The 23,502-nt window shown below is 46.8% G+C and overlaps 1 protein-coding gene across 1 annotated transcript in view; it reads left to right on the forward strand.

Annotated features, from left to right (window-relative positions):
* Positions 1-23,502, forward strand: part of VPS39 (VPS39 subunit of HOPS complex) — a 134,051-nt gene that overhangs the window by 36,531 nt on the left and 74,018 nt on the right. The window contains exons 9-10 of the mRNA XM_077261229.1: positions 7,918-8,038; positions 21,998-22,118. Coding sequence (XP_077117344.1) covers positions 7,918-8,038; positions 21,998-22,118 — 242 coding nt within the window. The remainder of the gene's footprint in view (positions 1-7,917; positions 8,039-21,997; positions 22,119-23,502) is intronic.

Genomic DNA, 23,502 nt, shown 5'->3' on the forward strand with positions numbered 1-23,502 from the left:
TTGATCCGTAAAAATGAAAAAGTACTTTTTTTTCACGAAAAAATTATTTTAGCCTCAATTTTTTCATTTTCACATGGGCAACAGGATAAAATGGATCCTAAATTTTGTTGGGCAATTTCTCCTGAGTACACCAATACCTCACATGTGGGGGTAAACCACTGTTTGGGCACATGGTAAGGCTCGGAAGGGAAGGAGCGCCATTTGACTTTTTGAATGAAAAATTATCTCCATCGTTAGCGGACACCATGTCGCGTTTGGAAAGCCCCTGTGTGCCTAAACATTGGAGCTCCTCCACAAGTGACCCCATTTTGGAAAGTAGACCCCCCAAGGAACTCATCTAGAGGCATAGTGAGCACTTTAAACCCCCAGGTGCTTCACAAATTGATCCGCAAAAATGAAAAAGTACTTTTTTTTCACACAAAATTTCTTTTAGCCTCAATTCTTTCATTTTCACATGGGCAACAGGATAAAATGGATCCTAAAATTTGTTGGGCAATTTCTCCTGAGTACGCCGATACCTCATATGTGGGGGTAAACCACTGTTTGGGTGCACGGCAAGGCTCGGAAGGGGAGGCGTGCCATTTGACTTTTTGAATGGAAAATTAGCTCCAATCGTTAGCGGACACCATGTCGCGTTTGGAGAGCCCCTGTGTGCCTAAACATTGGAGCTCCCCTACAAGTGACCCCATTTTGGAAACTAGACCCCCCAAGGAACTTATCTAGATGCATAGTAAACACTTATAACCCCCAGGTGCTTCACAGAAGTTTATAACGCAGAGCCGTGAAAATAAAAAAATAATTTTTCTTGCCTCAAAAATGATTTTTAGCCCAGAATTTTTTATTTTCCCAAGGGTAATAGGAGAAATTGGACCCCAAATGTTGTTGTCCAGTTTGTCCTGAGTACGATGATACCCCATATGTGGGGGTAAACCACTGTTTGGGCGCACGGCAGGGCTCGGAAGGGAAGGCACGCCATTTGGCTTTTTGAATGGAAAATTAGCTCCAATCATTAGCGGACACCATGTCGCGTTTGGAGAGCCCCTGTGTGCCTAAACATTGGAGCTCCCGCACAAGTGGCCCCATTTTGGAAACTAGACCTCCCAAGGAACTAATCTAGATGTGTGGTGAGCACTTTGAACCCCCAAGTGCTTCACAGAAGTTTATAACGCAGAGCCATGAAAATAAAAAATAATTTTTCTTTTCTCAAAAATGATTTTTTAGCCCACAATTTTTTATTTTCCCAAGGGTAATAGGAGAAATTGGACCCCAAAAGTTGTTTTCCAGTTTCTCCTGAGTACGATGATACCCCATATGTGGGGGTAAACCACTGTTTTGGCACACGTCGGGGTTCGGAAGGGAAGTAGTGACGTTTTGAAATGCAGACTTTGATGGAATGCTCTGCGGGCGTCAGGTTGCGTTTGCAGAGCCCCTGATGTGCCTAAACAGTAGGAACTCCCCACAATTGACTCCATTTTGGAAACTAGACCCCCAAGGGAACTTATCTAGATGTGTAGTGAGCACTTTGAACCCCCAAGTGCTTCACAGAAGTTTATAACGCAGAGCCGTGAAAATAAAAAATGTGTTTCCTTTCCTCAAAAATATTTTTTTAGCCCAGAATTTTTTTATTTTTGCAAGAGTAACAGGAGAAATTGGACCCCAAAAGTTGTTGTCCAGTTTCTCCTGAGTACGCTGATACCCCATATGTGGGGGTAAACCACTGTTTTGGCACACGTCAGGGTTCGGAAGGGAAGTAGTGACGTTTTGAAATGCAGACTTTGATGGAATGCTCTGCGGGCGTCAGGTTGCGTTTGCAGAGCCCCTGATGTGCCTAAACAGTAGGAACTCCCCACAAGTGACCCCATTTTGGAAACTAGACCCCCCCAAGGAACTTATCTAGATGTGTGGTGAGCACGTTCAACCCCCAAGTGCTTCACAGAAGTTTACAACGCAGAGCCGTGAAAATAAAAAATCATTTTTCTTTCCTCAAAAAAGATATTTTAGCAAGCAATTTTTTATGTTCACAAGGGTAACAGGAGAATTTGGACCCCAATATTTGTTGCCCAGTTTGTTGTGAGTACGCTGATACCCCATATGTGGGGGTAAACCACTGTTTGGGCACACGTCAGGGCTCGGAAGGGAAGTAGTGACATTTGAAATGCAGACTTTGATGGAATGGTCTGCGGGCGTCACATTGCATTTGCAGAGCCCCTGATGTGCCTAAACAGTAGAAACACCCCACAAGTGACCCCATTTTGGAAACTAGACCCCCGAAGGAACTTATCTAGATGTGTGGTGAGCACTTTCAACCCCCAAGTGCTTCACAGAAGTTTATAACGCAGAGCCGTGAAAATAAAAAATAATTGTTCTTTCCTCAAAAATTATGTTTTAGCAAGTAATTTTTTATTTTTGCAAGGGTAACAGGAGAAATTGGACCCCAACAGTTGTTGCCCAGTTTGTCCTGAGTACGCTGGTACCCCAAATGTGGGGGTAAACCACTGTTTGGGCGCACGTCGGGGCTTGGAAGGGCGGGAGCACCATTTGACTTTTTGAACGCAAGATTGGCTGGAATCAATGGTGGCGCCATGTTGCGTTTGGAGACCCCTGATGTGCCTAAACAGTGGAAACCCCTCAATTCTAACTTCAACACTTACCCCAACACACCCCTAATCCTAATCCCAACTGTAGCCATAGCCCTAATCACAACCCTAACCCCAACACACCCCTAACCGCAACACAACCGTAACCCTAATTCCAACCCTAATCCTAACCCTAATCCCAACCGTAACCCTAATCCCAACCCTAACCACAACTGTAACCCCAACACACCCCTAACCCTATCCGTAACCCTAACCACAAGCCTATTCTTAACCCTATTTCCAACCCTAGCCCTAATTCCAACCCTAACCCTAAGGGTATGTGCCCACGTTGCGGATTCGTGTGAGATTTTTCCGCACGATTTTTGAAAAATCTGCAGGTAAAAGGCACTGCGTTTTGCCTGCGGATTTACAGCAGATTTCCAGTGTTTTTTTGTGCGGATTTCACCTGCAGATTCCTATTGAGGAACAGGTGTAAACCGCTGCGGAATCCGCACAAAGAATTGACATGCTGCGGAAAATACAATGCAGCGTTTCTGCACGGAATTTTCCGCACCATGGGCACAGCAGATTTGGTTTTCCTTAGGTGTACATGGTACTGTAAACCTGATGGAAAACTGCTTCGAATTCGCAGCGGCCAATCCGCTGCGGAGCCGCGGCCAATCCGCTGCGGAGCCGCGGCCAATCCGCTGCCAATCCGCTGCGGATCCGCGGCCAATCCGCTGCCAATCCGCTGCAGATCCGCGGCCAATCCGCTGCAGATCCGCGGCCAATCTGCTGTGGATCCGCTGCCGATCCGCTGCGGATCCGCGGCCGATCCGCAGCCGATCCGCGGCCAATCCGCTGCCAATCCGCTGCAGATCCGCGGCCAATCCGCTGCGGATCCACTGCGGATCCGCGGCCGATCCGCTCTGTGTGCACATGCCATAACCCTACCCCTAACCCTAACCCTACCCGTAACCCTAACCCTACCCCTAACCCTACCCCTAGTTCTAACCCTAACCCTAGTGGTAAAAGAAAAAAAAATATTTTCTTTATTTTATTATTGTCCCTACCTATGGGGGTGATAAAGGGGGGGTTTATTTATTATTTTTTTATTTTGATCGCTGTGGTAGAACCTACCACAGCGATCAAAATGTACCTGTAACGAATCTGCCAGCCTGCAGATTCGGCGGGCGTACTGAGCATGCGCCCGCCATTTTCCAAGATGGCGGCGCCCAGCGAGGAGACGGCCGGACACCGGGAGGATCGGTAAGTATGAGGGGGTGGTGGGGGGGTGGATCGGAGCACAGGGGGGGGGAGCGGACAGGAGCACGGGGGAGCGGACAGGAGCACGGGGGAGCGAACAGGGGGACGGAGAGGACCGGGCCACATAACGGACGACTGGGGAGGAGATCGGGGGCGGTGGGGGGGGGCCAGTACATGATTTCCAGCCATGGCAGATGCTATTGCAGCATCGGCCATGGCTGGATTGCAATATTTCACCATTTTCATAGGTGAAATATTGCAAATTGCTCTGATTGGCTGTTGCACTTTCAACAGCCAATCAGAGCGATCGTAGCCACGTGGGGGCAAAGCCACCCCCCCTAGGCTGAAGTACAACTCCCCCTCTCCCTGCAGATCGGGTAAAATAGGAATTAACCCTTTCACCCGATCTGCAGGGATGCGATCATTCCATGACGCCGCATAGGCGTCATGGGTCGGGAAGGGGTTAATGATCTACAAACGCGGTACCTTACCTTTAATATTACAATACTTTTTTTCTGGCTGTGTCTTTTTTTTTTTTAACCCTTTCACTACTATAGGATTAGTAATGGCTAGGTGTCTTATTGACGCCTCTCCATTACTAACCGGGCGTAATGTCACCTTACATTAGCAAGGTGACATTGTCTGCATAGCCTTTCTGGCTATAAAATATAGGGGGACCCCACATCATTTTTTTGGGGGGTCCCCCTAATTTAATAGTCAGTAAAGGCTACGCAGACAGCTGCATAGCTGATGCACCATGCACCATACAACATGCACCACCATACAACATGCAATCACCATACAACATGCACCATGCAACATCGGCCTTGCTATTACATATCTACTAGATGGTAGCCCGATTCTAACGCATCAGGTATTCTAGAATGTATGTAGTTTATTTACGAAGCGGTGTTTAAATCCTGCTGCAATATCACTGATTGGGCGCGACCAATCAGCGAAGCGTGGTTTAAATAAGGCCTCTTTCACACTTCCGTCTTTCACCTCCCGTCACAATCCGTCGATTTTTGGAAAAACAGGATCCAGCAAATTTTTCTGCTGGATCCTGTTTTTTCCCATAGACTTATATTAGCGACGGATTGTGACGGATGGCCATCCGTTTCATCCGTCGTGCACTGGATCCGTCGGAAAACTACTGTCCGTCGGGCGGAGAAAACGTTCAGAGGAACGTTTTTTCTTCACGTCGGAAAATCGCTCAGTGACGGGTCCTGCGCTGCCCGTCGTTGGCTATAATGGAAGCCTATGGGCGCAGGATCCGTCTCTGACTGTGAAAAGCAGGAATCCAGCGACGGGTTCCGTCTTTTGAAACTGAGCATGCGTGGAAGAATTTCCCGTCAGGGAAATTCTCTCTCGCTCGCTCTCTCTCTCTTTTTACTATTGATGCTGCCTATGCAGCATCAATAGTAATAAGATATAATGTTAAAAAAAATAAAAAATCGCAATATTCTTACCTTCGGTGTCCCGCGCCGCATTACCGATGCTCCTGGCAGCTAGCGTTCCCATGGATGCATTGCAAAATGACCCGATGACGTTGCGGTCTAGCGAGACCACTACGTCATCAGAGGTCATTGCACGCAAGGCATTACTGGGAACGCCAGCTGCCGGGAGCATCGCGAGCATCGGTAACACTGCGTGGGACGCCTGAAGGTAAGAATATTACGATTTTTACAAAAAATTTTTTTATTATTTTTAAACCTGGATTGCGTTGTGTATGCGTTTTCGCAGCGGAAAACCGTTGCGAAGGTGCTTACACAACAGGTGCACATAGCCTCGACGGATCCGTCAGAAAAACAGGCCCAGTGCACCCGTTTTTTACAATCTGCACAGGATCCGTCATTTTGACGGATCCTGTGCGGATTGTAAAAACGGATGTGTGAAAGAAGCCTTAGACGATTATATATATATCTATCTATCTATCTATCTATCTATCTATCTATCTCTCATATCTATCTATAAATATATCTGTAGATAATCTATAGATACATAGATTTACTAAACATCGGGCTTGGTATTATCTATCTGTTATCCATCATCTATCTGTCTGTGTGTGTGTAAATGTTATTCTTCAATGGAGTATGTAAATGAAGAGGTTGGACAAGAAATGACATCACCATTCTTTTTTTTTTTTTTTTTTGTATATCTTTGTTGAGCTTACAAAAACACACACAAATACGCATGAAAAAATGCAGGTGACCTGCCAGTGACCTCAGGTGCAGATTTGGTGCAGATTTTACCTGCGTCAAATACTGAGCAAATCCTGATGCAATCCTGACCCTGGAAACCTACACTTAAGGTACCGTCATACTCAGCAACTTTGCAACGAGAACGTCAACGATCCGTGACGTTGCAGCGATCTGGATCCTGCTGTGATATCGCTGGTCGGAGCTAGAAGTCCAGAACTTTATTTCGTCGTCAGGTCGGCGTGTATCGTCATGTTTGACATCAAAAGCAACGATGTCAGCATTGTTTTACATGGAGAACGAGAACCAGCGAGAACGATAAGTGAGTCGCCATTACGTCACTGGATCGCTCCTGCATCGTTCTGGAGCTGCTGTCTGTGACGTCTCTACAGCGACCTAAACAGCGACGCTGCAGCGATCGGCTCGTTGTCTATATCGCTGCAGCGTCGCTGAGTGTGACGGTACCTTTAGTGTGGTCAGATCTGCTGTGCCTGATTTCAACTGTGAGAGGGGGAGAGCAGCCCAAAGAATCCTCAGAGGATCCTGATACCAGCCCCTTAAGGTACCTTCACACTCAGCAACTTTACAACGAGAACGACAACGATCCGTGACGTTGCAGCGTCCTGGATAGCGATCTCGTTGTGTTTGACACGCAGCAGCGATCTGGATATCGCTGGTTGGAGCTAGAAGTCCAGAACTTTATTTTGTCGCTGATGACCCGCTGTCATCGCTGTTTCGGCGTGTGTGACGCCGATCCAGCGATGTGTTCACTTGTAACCAGGGTAAATATCGGGTTACTAAGCGCAAGGCCGCGCTTAGTAACCCGATATTTACCCTGGTTACCATTGTAAAAGTATAAAAAAAAAACACTACATACTCATATTCTGATGTCTGTCATGTCCCCCGCCGGCGTCCACAGGGTTAAAACTGCTTTCGGCAGGAGCGCTGCTAATGCCGCGCTGCCGAGAGCTTCCCTGCACTGACTGTCAGTGCCGGCCGTAAAGCAGAGCACAGCGGTGACGTCACCGCTGTTACTGCCGGCGCTGACACATTCAGTGCAGGGAAGCTCTCGGCAGCAGCGCGTGCATTAGCAACGCTCTTGCCGAAAGCAGTTTTAACCCTGTGGACGCCGGCGGGGGACATGACAGACATCAGAATATGAGTATGTAGTGTTTTTTTTTTTTTTACTTTTACAATGGTAACCAGGGTAAATATCGGGTTACTAAGCGCGGCCCTGCACTTAGTAACCCGATGTTTACCCTGGTTACCTGGGTGCTGCAGGGGGACTTCGGCATCGTTGAAGACAGTTTCAACGATGCCGAAGTCGTTCCCCTGATCGTTGGTCGCTGGAGAGAGCTGTCTGTGTGACAGCTCCCCAGCGACCACACAACGACTTACCAACGATCACGGCCAGGTCGTATCGCTGGTCGTTATCGTTGGTAAGTCGTTTAGTGTAACGGTACCTTTAGTAAAGACCATACAAAATTATCACTAAATAAACAGGCTCATATCTTTGTAGCCACATGGTGGATAAAAAAAAATACTCAGTAGTAGCTGGAATAATATGAGAGCAAGAACTGGCCACTTCTAATCCGGTGACAGGTCCTGTTGAAAAATTTAATTCAATGATCTGAAACAAAAATAGCAGAAATAGGGTTTTCCCACCGCTGTACATTACAAAACGCAGCCTATCCAGCGGTTTTCCACAGTATCTCCAGCCATTTGTTTTATTCCATTTTCATACATTTGAAAATTCTTTCTTTTGCAATAGCGGTCAGTGCCTCTCCTTTTTTATATTTTTGTTTTTATTTATTTATTTTTTAGTGCAGATTAAAATGATTAGCACCGATGACAATGACTTTGTTTTCACTTCACAGAGCACCAACCTCCTTATATCATTGCTGTGCTGCCAAGGTACGTGGAAGTGCGGACATTTGAGCCTCGCCTCCTGGTACAAAGCATTGAGCTCCAGCGGCCTCGTTTTATCACATCTGGAGGGTGAGAATCTACTTGAAGCTCAAGATATTTGTCTGAGTGAACAATCCAATATTTACTCTTTTTTTCAGGACAGTTTTGCAGTTTAAAGTGTTTGTCCATTAGAAATAACGTGAATTCCATGCAGATTTCACCCTACTCGCTATAGTAAGCATTGAAAAAGATGAAAATCTGCATAATAATGAACATGCTGCAGATTTGAAATCCATGCCATGCTTTAAGTTTCATGCAGATTCTTTCTGCAAGATGACTGGGATTTTGAAAAAAAGTGTGAACTTGGCCTTAGTGTTCACACCACTATATTTTTAATGTGGAAAAATCTGACACAGATGTCAAGAGAATCCTCAATTCTGCAGAAGTTGTTTTTTTTTTTTAAATTTCGTTATTTTATATTTTTTCAAATTATTTTTCGGATTTTGAAGCGCAGTATTCTCCAGAATGCACGTGGGAAAACCTCCGTCCCAGATCGGTTTTCTGGCGATCACACTAACTCCTCTGACGAATTACAAAAAGGCATATTTTCAATGTAGTCATAAGTCTTGACTCCTAGTTTATGTATTTTTTAATCCAATATATATTTCCCCACAAACATGTCTTGAACATTATTGATGTGACAGAGAGGTTCCTATCAATAAAGCATACAGTGGCATGTAAAAGTTTGGGTACCCCTGGTCACCCCCTGGTTACTGTTAATGTGAATAGTTTAAAAAGTTGAAAATGAAATAATCTCTAAAAGGCCTTTAAGTTAAATATGACACATTTCCTATGTATTTTAGGCCAAAAAAATCATCTTGTACAAGGCCACGTGGCCGGAGGGTCACAACCTGACTTCTCTGAACATCTCCATGGAGCCAGGTGACCAGTGGGTCCAAATCCTGACTACCCCAAACAAATCCATGGGTTCAGTGATGGTCAATGGAGCAGATATGTATTCTTTCAGGCAGGGCTGTGGTCCCCTAAGCCGACATCCTGTAGAATGTCAAATCTGTGTCCCACTTGATGGAGCCATGATCTGGCAGCTTTCCTGTAGAGTGTCCCTGGCTGTGGTTTTGTCAAGAGTCTCTGTGATGTCTGAAGGTTTTTATTGTTACAGAGGCACATATGTTGTACTTCAAACATTATATCCAGAGGTCAAGAGGAAGATGTGATGTTGACTCGCAATGTTTGACTATTTAATCTATTTGCATAGTTTTAATCCTTAATTTTGCAAGTCCACAAGCTAGCTGGCCTGGACAATGTGTAATCAACATATCGGAAAACATCATTGTTCAATTGCCCTGCGTTTCTGTCATCCAGGAGAGTAGCACATGTTACAACTCAAAAGTCAATATTACAGGCTTATACGCACAAAATATTTTTTTTTCTTGACCAACCTAAGAACAAACACATAAATTCAAAAGTCAACATATAGATAAATTCCTCCTGGCTTGCTGAAAATAGACGTTTTGTTAATTAAGATAAAATGCTGTATTGTCACAGCGTGTTTAGATGTTCTATTGCATACTTCTGGCCCTGAATTTTGAGGACACAAGAGTTTTTTCTGATGACTCTTCCATGAAGGTCATATTTGTGCAGGTGCATGTAGGATAGCTGCGGAGACACCATCACGTGTTTCTCAACGCAAGCAGTGAATAGCCAGACCTTTCCTCGGGAAGGAACAACCACGGGAAGGGCAGCATCCAATAAAGGAAAACATCCAATACAGGAAAACCACCTATGCCAAGCATGGTATCCATCCACAGACAGCTGTTTCGGGGTGTTTGCCCCTCATCAGTGTGGAGTAGGAATCTGGCTATTAGGAGCAGTGCCTAGTAAAAGGCTGTAAAGGCACAGATGATTGGCCTCGGGGAGACCAAAACATCTGAACACTGCGGAGACACCATCACGTGTTTCTCATCCAGAACACTGCCCCCATCCCATCCAATAAAGGATGCTGCCCTTCCCGTGGTTGTTCCTTCCCGGAGAAAGGTCTGGCTATTCACTGCTTGCGTTGAGAAACACGTGATGGTGTCTCCGCAGCTATCCTACATGCATTTGCATATTTCCCATAAGGGATGGGGGCAGTGTTCTGGATCACTGCGTTGAGAAACACGTGATGGTGTCTCCGCGGTGTTCAGATGTTTTGGTCTCCCCGAGGCCAATCATCTGTGCCTTTACAGCCTTTTACTAGGCACTGCTCCTAATAGCCAGATTCCTACTTCACACTGATGAGGGGCAAACACCCCGAAACAGCGGTCTGTGGATGGATACCATGCTTGGCATAAGTGGTTTTCCTGTATTGGATGTTTTCCTTTATTGGATGCTGCCCTTCCTGTGGTTGTTCCTTCCCGGGGAAAGGTCTGGCTATTCACTGCTTGCGTTGAGAAACACGTGATGGTGTCTCCGCAGCTATCCTACATGCATCTGCATATTTCCCATAAGGGATGGGGGCAGTGTTCTGGATCACTGCGTTGAGAAACACGTGATGGTGTCTCCGCGGTGTTCAGATGTTTTGGTCTCCCCGAGGCCAATCATCTGTGCCTTTACATATTTGTGCAGGTGTCTCTGAACAGTAGAACAATGTTCCACAACTCCAGAGTCTGCTAAATCTTTCTCAGTCTTTTGCAGTCAAGCAGGGGTTCTGATTTACCTCTTTAGCAATCCTACGAGCAGCTCTCTCTGAAATTTTTCTTAGTCTTAAAAGACCTTATCTTGACTCCACTGTTCCTGGTAACTGCCATTTATTCAATCCTATATGACCGCACCATGAGAGAGGGGATCCGCCCTTCAAGGACAGGAAACCTGACAGGTGAACCTCTTACAGACATATGGGAGATGTCGACGGGAGTTCTAAAACCAGCGGTAGCAACTGCATCAGTCAGGTCTGTGATTTGGTTGGACCAACTAGAAACCCAGCTGAAGGAGAGAGCTTCTAGAGAGACTGCTCTAGCGTCACTACCAATGATACAGGGTGCCGCAGCATTCTTGTCTGATGCCTCAGTGAACTCTGTCAGGTTGGCAGCAAAAGCCGCAGCCCTCTCAAATGCAGTTCAGAGAGCATTGTAGCTGAAATCCTGGCCCTGGGATAATTCAGGCCAGGTCTAAACTTTGTGCCATTCCATGCGAGAGGGAGTACCTGTTTGGGCCGGTCCTGGATGAGCTGCTGAAAGCAGGGGACGAAAAGAAGACGTTTCCTAGTCTGTCGGTTCCCTCCTGCAGTCGTCCCTTCAGTAGGAGAAGATTTAACCATGGGAAGCCTTTCAGGGACCGGGCCAAGTGGGATGATAGGAGGAAAGTTAGGGAGGTTTATGTTTGGAAGCTCCCCTCATGAGCATAAGAAACTGCCTCAATGACTGCTGACCCAGATGGGGGGGAAGGCTGCCAGGCTTCTTCCCTGCCTGAAGTGAAATATCCAATAGTGACTGGTTCCATAGCCTGATAAAATCAGGGCTGAGGTTGGAGTTTCTTTCCATCCCACTGGATAGGTTTATGATCCTCCTCCGCAGAACAAAAATCCCTGGAAGCAGAAGTCCTGGAACTGTTGTATGCGGCTGTCCTGTTGGAGCTTCCCTTGTCAGAGAGGGGTAGAGGGTTTTATTCCCCCCCCTCTTTCTGATTAGGAAGCCAGATGGTTCCTTTTAGAACTATTATAAACTTTAAAAGCTCTAAGCAAGTTCTTGAAAGTTCGCCCCTTTAAGATGGAATTGATAAGGTCAGCAATAAAGCTAATCTTTAAAAATTGTTTCATGGCAGTGTTGGATCTTGGGTACCATGCACCTATACATAAGGAGCATCAGATATTCCTCAGGTTTGCAGTGGCTATAGAGGACACAATTAAACACTTTCAGTTTAAAGCTCTCCCTTTTGGTCTCGCTCTTGCCCCTCAGGTCTTTACGAGGTGGTGGCAGAGGTCATGGGACATCTATGTGAAACCAGCGTTTTGTTTTTCGCCTACCTGGACAATTTTTTTTATTGTGTTCAGGTCGGCTTATCATTGCTTGACACAAGTGAAAGAAATAATGGCCACCTTGGAATGATTGGGGTGGCTATTGAACATTAAAAAGTCACGTCTAGAACCCCTACAGGGGCAGGAGTTCCTAGGGCTAATTCTAGACTCAGATTCAGGAGTGTCGACTACCGGCTAGTAAATTAGAAAACCTCCACGTCAGGTGTTGAACTGTAAACAGTTCCTCAATGTCGCTTTTATGGTCACTAGCCTCCTGCATCCCAGCAGTCCGGTGGGCTCAATTTCATACGAGAGCCTCACAATGGGATGTCTTATTTAATGACTATTAATGATCGAATAGCTTCGGATAAGAGCTTATCCAAATAGCTATAGTGCTTACCAAAAGGCTGCCTAGGTAACCTGAATACCTGGAACGCTCCCGATATTCACCTGTTCGGCGCTGCATGTGTCGTGACTGTCATATCAGGATCCTCTCCGACAATCAGGTGATGGTAGCCTACATCAACCACCAAGGGGAAACCCGGTCCAGAGCCTTAATGGAAGTGGCAGATCGAATATTCCTAGTAGCAGAAATCCATTTTTGCCATCATGAACTGTGCTTCGCATAAGAGGAAAAGAGAACATCAAAGCAGACTTTGAGCTGCAACCAACTCAGGCAAGGAGATTGGGTGCTAAATCATTCCATTTTCAATCAGATTTATGGATGTGGGGTGGTTAGGACATAGACCACTTTGCCACCAGAAGAAAGAGAAAGGTAGAGCAGTTCTGTTCTCTCACCCCCAGGGAAGAGCCACTGGCGGTGGATGCCTTTCTGGTTTGGTGGGTCTTTGGACTAGCTTATGCCTTTTCCCCTTTTAGCCCTGTTGCCGCTGGTAGTAAGGAATGTCAGAGAAGACAGGGCAAAGATTATTGTAATCGCCCCCTTTTGGCCCAGAAGGCCATGGTTTTCATGGCTAAGGACCATGTCTGTCACCGAGCCATGGGTTCTACCAGAACTCCTCTCCCAGGGGCCAGTTTGCCATCCACGAATTTCTAGCCTTCACCTTACAGTGTGGAATTTGAGAGGGCACTGTTTAGGGAAAAAATGGTTTTCTCCTAATCTTATAGCCACTCTTCTAAAGAGTAGGAAAGTGGTCACGAGAAGGTTTTTGACCACCTCAATTTCTAAGATTGGGAGGGAGTGTCCCAATAGGTCGGATTCTGGAGTTCCTACAAAAAAGTATTGATAGATCTATCCACCAGCACTCTCAAAGTCCAGGTATCAGCTCAGGGGCCCTGTTTAGCTGTGATTTAGCAAGGAATTACTGGATAGCTAGGTTTATTAAGGCTTCGGCTAGATCTAGGTCCATCCTTAAAGAGCGAATAATGCCATGGGACCTGAACTTAGTCCCCATAGCAATGACAGAAACTCAGTTTGAACCCATCGAGTCAGCCCCAATAAAGATGCTTTCTCTTAAAGTAGCCCTCCTAGTGGCATTGACATCTCCCCGAAGGGTTAGTGTTATTCAGGCACTTTCTAGCCCTCCGCCATACACCCAGTTCTTGGAGGATCGAGTTATCTTGAAGTCAGATCCATCTTACTTACCAAAGGTGGCTTCTAAATTCCATAGGTTGCAGGAAATAGTTCTTCCTTCCTTCATTCCCAATCCTAAGAACCAGAAGGAAATGAAGCTCCATACCCTAGATGTCAGGAGGTGCCCTTTAGAGTGCATGTCAGTCACTAATCCTTGGAAAAAGGGTAATCCTTTATTTGTGTACTTCCAGGGGGTTAGAAAGGGTCTTAGAATTTCAAGAAGCATTTTAGCTAGATGGATCAGGGAGGCCATTTCATTAGCTTATACGTCAAGTAGCAAGGCAGTGCCAGAAGGTCTGAGGGCTCACTCCACATGGGCCATGGCAACCTCCTGGGCAGAAAGATCGGAGGTCTCGATCAAGCAGATACCAGTATGTAAGGCAGCTACATAGTCTTCTCCTTCCACTTTTTTTTAATCATTATAGGCTTGATATGGGTGCCTCTTCTGATCTCACATTTAGAACAAGGGTGCGTCAGGCTGTGGTGCCTTCCTAAAATCTTACCTCTGTAATTCTCTTGTGGTGCTGTTATGAATGATGGAATAAAGTCTTAGTTACTTACCGGTAACAAGATTTTTCAGAGCCCATGACAGCACCCTTATATTCGCTCCCTTCACGTGTAGGTGAGCACTTCTTCCGCTTGTACGTGTTCACGTGTGAGAAACTATCTAGTGTTCGGATTATTGTATATTTTTTTGCTATTAACCATGTAGGTCCTCTCGTGGTGCTGCCATGGGCTCTGAAAAATCCTGTTACCGGTAAGTAACTAAGACTTTCTTAATTACATTTTGAACTGAAGAAAGAGCAACTTGAAAGCGCTGTGAAATGTTCTTATAGCCTTCTACTGCTTTGTGGGCCTCCACCATTTTATGTGCTAGTCAGCTGCTTAGAAGAACCTATGGCTGCTGTTTTTTGGCACAAGGTTAGAGGAGGCTGGGTTTTTATAAAGCTGGGAAATTTGCATCACCTGGCCTTTCCTAATGATGAACCTGAACAAGCCATAACCCTATCAGGCTATAATTAAGGTTTGAAACATTGGTCAAAGTTATCTGAGCGCTCAAATCACCAAGGGTGCCCAAACTTTTGTTTCAGACCATTTTCCTTTTTGTAACTTTTAAAATTTAAATGATGCAAAAATATATATATATTACTCTGTCGCCTAATTGGGGGACACAGGACCATGGGTGTTATGCTGCTGTCCTCTAGGAGGCGACACTATGCATAATCTGAAAAAGATTAACCGTGGCTCTTCCTCTGCAGTATACACCCCTGGACGGCATCAGCCTTCTCCAGTTTTTTGCTTAGTGTCGCATAGGAGGCACACCTAAAACTTTTTTCTTTACTCCGTTTTTTTTCAACGAGATTACAGATGAAGAAAAGTGGGTCTCCTGCGAGACTCCCTGCATGGCTCCTTCCTCGGCCCCCTAAAGCTGGGTGCCCTGTTGAAGTGGCTATTCCCCATGTCGCTCCTTCCCCAGTCTCTCGGGTGCTGGTTCGAAGTCGAGACCCCTCTCCTTCCCCAATTCCTTTTGGTCTCTGGGTTGAGGTCGAGGCGAGGATAAAGCCCCCTGATGGTCACAGCAGCACCCTCTTTAATCCCCCTTTGGGGGCATTAGGTTGAGACACCTCAGGTAGGGCCTGTACAGGCAGCACTCTGCGCCTGCATCCAGGGACCCCCGCCTAGCTGCGGGCTCCTGTCGGGGCCGGAGGGAGTGCAGGCATGGCGCAATAGAGACACAGGGCTCGCTGCGCCCCTGTCTCTGCGGCAGTACCAGCTCTATACTGCCTCAGGGGGACCCCTCACTGGGCCCCCCTTCCGCTTACAGCCCCACCGCTATCCTGCCTTTAAATCAGACCCCCTCCCGGACTTTTGCGCCGGCCTGGAGCCCTTCTGGGCATCAGGCATCTAATTTAGGCCCCGACTTTGGCCTAGCTGAAGCCGCTGCCTCATCTCCGCCCCCCCTGCCCGCCCCCCGGATGAAAAATATGATACTCTACAGTGTTATAGAGGGGGCGGATCGAGACAGAAAGGGCGCGTTTTTACACAGTTCTGCCGCCTTTTTCCAGCTCTCCGCCCCCTTCTCACCCTTCCTCTTCTTCTCAGCGGCCATTTCTGCTGCAGGTTAACCCTGCATCTCCTGGGGGGCACAGGACTGTGGATCTTCGGCGCTGGACCTAGGGGCACACTGGTGGGGTAAGATCACAGCTGGGTTTTTTACTCAGCTGTGAATCCATATTCCGTATAAGGCTCCCCTATAGGCTTCTCTGCATAACTATAGGGTCCTCTGCGTAGCCAGCCCTTCTGCACTCTGTGCACTAAGCCGGGCTCAAGGTCCACGAGAACCAGGCAGAACTGCTATTATGCATTCTGCACAGCCTGCGGGACCGCTCTCCCCAGTGGCAGCACGTACCCGCACTGCCAGAACTGTATACAGACTAATGTATCGGAGCCCCAAGAAGCCCCTGCCACTGCTTTGGTGTCTAATGCCACGCCGCAATGGGCTACTCAGATGTCGCAATCTATGACGCAGTCTATAGATAACCTAACCTCCACATTGCTTCAGGCTCTGCAGGGTCATGCCTCGGCTATGACTGTTACCCAGCAAAGGGAGAGCTTGACTTAGGAACAAGACGACCCTGGCACATCCACGTCTAGGTCAGGACGCAAGCGGACCCATAGATCAAGTCCATCTGCGTCATCCCATAGCACACAGTCATCCCCCTCTAGGGAGAGACACCGTAGCTCCAGGTCATCTAGACCGTCCCCTTCCAGGGACAGACAATGCAGATCTCCGCAATCCCCGACCAGAGAAGGCCTCCTCCCCAGCTCACCCAGCAGGGGACGCCTCAGTGATGCACAGGATTCAGAAGGCATCTGCGACTCTGACTCTGACAGGGAAACGGAGGGGTCCCTGATCCCAATCCCCCCTAGCAATACAGCGCTAGTTGAGGACATAATCTCTTCCATCCATCGGGTGCTGGACATTTCTGATCCACCACCAGAGGCCCCAGAACACAAGATTTCCTTTGAAGGACCTCTGAAGCCGCCTAAGGTTTTCTCTAACCACCCAGAGTTTAAGGCGATCCTTAAAAAGCAGCTCTCAAAGCCTGAGAAAAAATCTGCTAATTGCAAATATCTGGAAGTGAGGTACCCCTTCCCGCAGAAGGACACCAAGGAATGGACAGATCCACCCGAAGTGGACCCCCCAGTCTCTAGGCTAGCAGCACAGACCCTCCTTTTACTGCCAGATGGCTCAACCCTCAGGGACGCAGCAGACCGGCAGGTAGAACGCATGGCTCGTTCAATTTTCGAGGCAGCAGGGCCATCCCTGGCTACCGCGTTTGCCTCAGTTTAGGCTGCCAAGGCCATTCTGGCCTGGGCAAAAAATTAACAAGCTCTCCAAGCATCCGCTCCTGAGATGTCGGACCAAGCGGTTCAAATAGCAGTTGTAGCAGATTACATGCTTCATGCAGCTCTGGATTCAGCAAGGGGAGTAGCGAGGATAGCATCAAACGCCATCACAATTCGGCGTATCCTCTGGCTGCGGGAATGGAAAGCGGACGCAGCCTCAAAGAAGTCCCTCACGCACCTCCCCTACCTCAATGGGAGACTTTTCGGTGAACAGTTGGACACAATGATATCCAACGCTACCGGGGGTAAGAGTACTTCTCTTCCCCAACTAAGACCTAAACGCACTTACAAGAAGCGTAACCAAACTCGATTCCGAGCCTTTCGGAACTCCTCAGGCTGGTCCGTCTCACGTCAAGCACAAAATCGTAACCGTTCCCCACGCAGGGACAACTCACGATCGATGCAAAGGTCCGACAAGACCTGGCAGTCAAAAGCAGGCCAGCTTAAGCCCAGAGGAGGAAAATCTCAGACTTTCTCCTCATCATGACTCACGGACTCCGGAAGACACCACACCAGTAGGCGGCCGACTTTTGCTCTTTCATCAAGTCTGGCTGCCTATTACAGAAAACAGGTGGGTCAGGGAACTAGTGTCTTTTGGATACAAAATAGACTTCACCTCCAACCCACCGGACCGATTCTTCCTCTGTCCCCCCAAAACCACCAGCCAAGGCTCATGCCTACCACGAAGCGGTCTCCTCGCTTTTTCAAGCAGGAGTCATAGTACCGGTCCCCACGACCGACCACTTCCGAGGGTTCTACTCCAATCTGTTCGTAGTTCCCAAGAAAGGAGGCAGCGTGCGGCCCATACTAGACCTAAAACAGCTCAACAAATATGTACGGGTTCGTCACTTCCGCATGGAGTCCCTTCGGTCCATCAGTGCGTCCATGGAGAAGGGAGAATATCTCGCCTCCATAGACATGCAAGACGCTAACCTGCATATACCTATTGCACCTTCCCATCAGAGGTTTCTCAGGCCATCATAGGCCAGGACCACTACCAGTTCGTGGCTCTCCCGTTCAGACTCGCAACGGCTCTGAGTGTTCACCAAAGTCATGGCAGCCACCATGGACGTCCTGCACTCCACAGGCATAGTAGTCGTTCCATACCTGGACGATCTACTCATCAAGGCTCCCACCTTCAGAGACTGCGAGCTCAGCGTCTCAATCACAACCGATACTCAGTCGCATGGGCTGGTTAATCAACCTACAAAAGTCATCGCTAACCCCGAGTCAGTCCCTGACCTTCCTGGGAATGCTATTCAACACCTCCAGGGGTCTAGTGCTCCCCCTCCCAAGGACAAGGCACTGGCTCTCCACCTAGGAGTTCGCACCCTCCTCCGCAAACCCCCTCAAACTATCCAGTTTGCCATGAGTCCTTGGCAAGATGGGGGCAGCAATAGAATTGTCCCATTTGCCCAGTTTCACCTCAGGCCTCTCCAACTAGCCATTCTCAATTCCTGGGACAGGAATATCTTTTCTCTCGACAGGGAGTTCCAGCTATCGTCGTCAACCAGGAGGTCCCTGCACTGGTGGCTCAAGCCAACCTCGCTAGCAAAGGGGAAATCCTTTTTCACAGGTCAATGGAAGGTTCTGACCCCCGACGCAAGCCTGCCGGGTTGGGGTGTGGTGCACCTACACCACAGAGCACAGGGCAAGTGGTCCCCTGTGGAAGCGACCATACATAGTTATTATGGTTGAAGGAAGACTTTAAGTCCATCTAGTTCAACCCATTGCCTAACATGCCCTAACATGTTGATCCAGGGGAAGGCAAAAAAAACCCATGTGGTAAGAGTAAGCTCCACCATGGGGAAGAAAATTCCTTCCCGACCCCACATACGGCAATCAGACTAGTTCCCTGGATCAACGCCTTATCCAGGAATCTAATATATATATACCCTGTAACATTATACTTTTCCAGAAAGGTATCCAGTCCCCTCTTAAATTTAAGTAATGAATCACTCATTACAACATCATACGGCAGAGAGTTCCATAGTCTCACTGCTCTTACTGTAAAGAATCCGCGTCTGTTATTATGCTTAAACCTTTTTTCCTCCAGACGTAGAGCTTGCACCCTTGTCCCTGTCACCGGTCTATGATTAAAAAGATCATCAGAAAGGTCTTTGTACTGTCCCCTCATATATTTATTCATTAACATAAGATCACCCCTTAGCCTTCTTTTTTCCAAACTAAATAGCCCCAAGTGTAATAACCTATCTTGGAATTGCAGACCCCCCAGTCCTCTAATAACCTTGGCAGCTCTTCTCTGCACCCGCTCCAGTTCAGCTATGTCTTTCTTATACACCGGAGACCAGAACTGTGCACAGTATTCTAAGTGTGGTCGCACTAGTGACTTGTATAGAGGTAAAATTATGTTCTCCTCATGAGCATCTATGCCTCTTTTAATGCATCCCATTATTTTATTTGCCTTTGTAGCAGCTGCCTGACACTGGCCACTGAATATGAGTTTGTCATCCATCCATACACCCAGGTCTTTTTCATTGACGGTTTTGCCCAGAGTTTTAGAATTAAGCACATAGTTATACATCTTATTACTTCTACCCAAGTGCATGATCTTACATTTATCCCCATTAAAGCTCATTTGCCATTTATCAGCCCAAGCTTCTAGTTTACATAAATCATCCTGCAATATAAAATTGACCATGCCCATCAGCATCCTGGAAATTCGTGCCATCCTCCTGGCATTGAGGGCCTTCCATCACTTACTGGCAGCCTCTCACATCAGAATACAGTCGGACAATGCCACGGCCGTGGCATATGTGAATCACCAAGGGGGGACCCGCAGTACCCAGGCGATGCGAGAAGTGTCGCACATCCTCCACTGGGCGGAGGACCCCGGGTCGGTTCTCTCGGCGGTCCACATGCCGGGTGTGGACAACTGGGAAGCAGACTTCCTCAGCCGACAAGGAATAGACTTGGGACAGTGGTCTCTCCATCACAAAATTTTTCGCCCGATCTGCCACCACTGGGGGACCCCGGATGTGGACCTAATGGCATCCCACTTCAATGCCAAGGTCTCCAACTTCATGGCCAGAACACACGATCCGCGGTCGCTCGGAGCAGACGCTGTGGTTCAGGACTGGACCCAGTTCCAGCTTCTGTACATTTTTCCACCTCTCCCCCTGATACCCAGGGTGGTGAGGAAGATCAAGCAAGAGGGAGTTCCAACCATCCTAATCGCACCGGACTGGCCCAGACATACATGGTACGCCGACGTCGTACAACTTACTGCAGACGCCCCCTGGCGTCTCCCTGACCGCCCCGATCTTCTATCACAAGGCCCGTTCTACCACCAGAACTCAAGGGCTCTCAATTTGATGGCGTGGCCCTTGAGACCTGGGTTCTAACCCAGGCAGGGCTCTCGCCGGATGTCATTGGAACCATGATCAGGGCACGGAGGCCAGCCTCTGCTAAGATTTATTACCGTACCTGGAAAGCTTTCCTTACTTGGTGCGAATCTCATGGCCAGACCCCATTCCCTTATTTCCTCCCCAAACTACTTGGTTTTCTTCAATCGGGTCTGGAGGCCAGGCTGTCCCTGGGCTCGCTTAAGAGCCAGGTGTCAGCCCTCTCAGTGCTTTTTTCAAAGGCGCATTGCTACCAAGCCGCAAGTAAGGACATTCCTTCAGGGGGTTTCCCGATTGGTTCCCCCCTACAGACGACCACTAGAAACGTGGGACCTCAACCTGGTCCTGACAGCATTGCAGGGACCACCCTTCGAACCCCGTAAGGAGGTCCCACTCCGCCTTCTATCCCAGAAGGTGGTTTTCCTGGTGGCAATCACCTCGCTACGCAGGGTGTCTGAACTGACAGCACTCTCCTGCAGACGGCCCTTTCTGGCTTTTCACCAGGACAAGGTAGTCCTCCGTACGGTCCCATCCTTCCTTCCGAAGGTTGTGTCCACCTTCCACCTGAATGAGGAAATTTCTCTGCCTTCCCTTTGTCCGGCCCCGGTTCATAGAGTGGAGAAGGCTCTGCATACGCTTGACCTTGTCAAGGCATTGTTTATATATGTGTCTAGGACTGCATCCTTCCGGAGGTCTGATTCTCTTTTCCTTCTTCCAGAAGGCGGCCGCAAGGGTCAGCCGGCTTCCAAAGCTACCCTTTTCAGGTGGATCAAATCCACCATACAAGAGGCCCTACCGCCTTAAGAATTCTCCTCTTCCAGCCGGTATTGCGGCACACTCTACATGGGCGGTGGGGGCCTCCTGGGCCATTCGGCACAACAAGTGTGTAAGACGGCCACTTGGACTAGCCTACACACGTTTACTAAACACTATAGAGTTCATACCCAGTCCTCAGCGGACGCAAGCCTGGGTAGACGGGTTCTGCAGGCGGCGGTGCCCCAAGTTTAGGGGCCTGTCTGCACAATATTCGTCCATTGCTTCCCACTCAGGGACTGCTTTGGGACGTCACATGGTCCTGTGTCCCCCAATGAGGCGACAAGAGTAAAGGAGATTTTTGTGTACTCACCGTAAAATCTCTTTCTCTTAGCCTGTAATTGGGGGACACAGCTCCCACCCTGTTGCCCTTTACGGGCCGTTGTTACTGTTGAGTTCTCATATTGTTCCTTGAGCTCGTACATAGTGGCCTTCTTATAGGCATGTCTGTTATTCATGTTACGTTCCTCCTAATGCTTTTGCACAAAATTGGAGAAAGCTGACGCCGTCCAGGGGTGTATACTGCAGAGGAGGAGCCACGGTTAATCTTTTTCAGATTATGCATAGTGTCGCCTCCTAGTGGACAGCAGCATAACACCCATGGTCCTGTGTCCCCCAATTAGAGGCTAATAGAAAGATTTTACGGTGAGTACACAAAAGTCTCCTTTTTTGTCTAATATATAAAGGAAATGTCATATTTAACTTTAGGCCTTTTAGAGATCCTTAATTTTTACCGGGGGTGCCCAAACTTTTACATGCCATTGTACGTTGTTATAGGATAAAAAGCCGCACCTTTTCTGTAGTTGTCATTTTCTCAGTCTCTGTATATAATATTCTATTCTTCTTTGTTTCAGTTCTAACATTGTGTATGTAGCTAGTAATCACTTTGTCTGGAGGTTGGTTCCTGTCTCCATTGCAACACAAATACAGCAACTACTTCAGGACAAGCAGTTTGAACTTGCCTTACAATTGGCGGTAAGTCTGCGTACTGTAGTCTAAGTGAATGTATGTTGTTACATAGTTAATAAAAAAAAGACACTTGTCCATCAAGTTAAACCAAGTGATGGGAGAGATACATGTACAACCTCAATTTATGACCAGTCCACTATTTTTCTCCTGGTTTTCGATTGTTGATGCACTGTACCAAACATTCAAAAAAAAAACTTATGTTTTCTAAAAAAAAAAAAAGAAAAAAGTGTCCTAAGCCCTTTTTGAAACCATCATAAGTTTCCAATGTGACCTCCTGAGGTCGACTATTCCGCAAACTAATAGTTCTCATGGTAAAGAAGCCTTGTCTCCTCTGGAGAGTGAACCTTTCTTGTCTTTTGAGAGGATTTTTCATTAAACCGCTTTTGACCACACATTTTATATGGCAAAAACACAACAAAATTCACCCTAGCGAATTAATGTCCACAAATAACCATAGAACCAATATCAAAAGTGAACATAGATCAAATAATCACATAGAAAAAATATATTAAAAGATGATTTTATTAAGAATAAAAAATAATGAAAATTACAAAAAAGAAGAAAAACAACAAATAATACTACATCATATTACAAAGTGTATATTTAATGAGGAGACCAGATCCATATAATAAAAAAGATACTAGAAAAATATGAAAAACTCATATAAATATATATATCCTTCCAAAGTGCAAAAAGAAAAAACCAATAGATGGTACTAATAGTAGGCCATCTATCCTAATAAAGTGCATATGCATCAATAATAGTCTAACCCAGACAACTAAAGTGCATAAATCTCTGGAAAAATACTAGTACCAGTGTGAAGATGATCTGTGGCCCTCAAGGACTCCGACCCAAACGTACGTTTCACCTAAGTGGCTTTTTCAAGGAGTGAAGACAAAGTGAAACTGAGGTGTTTCTTATACATAGCCCCCACCAATCAAATGGAATCAGGGGAATCATGTGAGCGAAATAAATAATTAACCCTGCTAAAAAAAAATATATAATATATATATATATATATATAAATATATGGAATCCAATGTTTCACTCATTAAAATACATCCTAGAACAATGAACACTTAATATATAATAAAAATAGAAAAACATAAAGCACAAAATACGGCGAAACAGGAAGTGACATATGCCTATATAAATTAACATAAATAAACAAAAGAACAGGCACCTCGCATAAAAGAGATCAATACATGGTCTGACAATGACCGATCACATTAAACAGTGCACAGCAGTGAATGTAATAAAATAACATGAGCATTAAGCCCAATATACGGCAATACCGGAAGTAACATATCGTGTACATAAATACATATATATACATATACAATTACCACATAAACAGAGGGGAATACAATATCAAAGTGACCGATCTCAT

Source organism: Ranitomeya variabilis, chromosome 1, assembly GCF_051348905.1.
Source record: "Ranitomeya variabilis isolate aRanVar5 chromosome 1, aRanVar5.hap1, whole genome shotgun sequence".
Lineage (NCBI taxonomy): Eukaryota > Metazoa > Chordata > Amphibia > Anura > Dendrobatidae > Ranitomeya > Ranitomeya variabilis.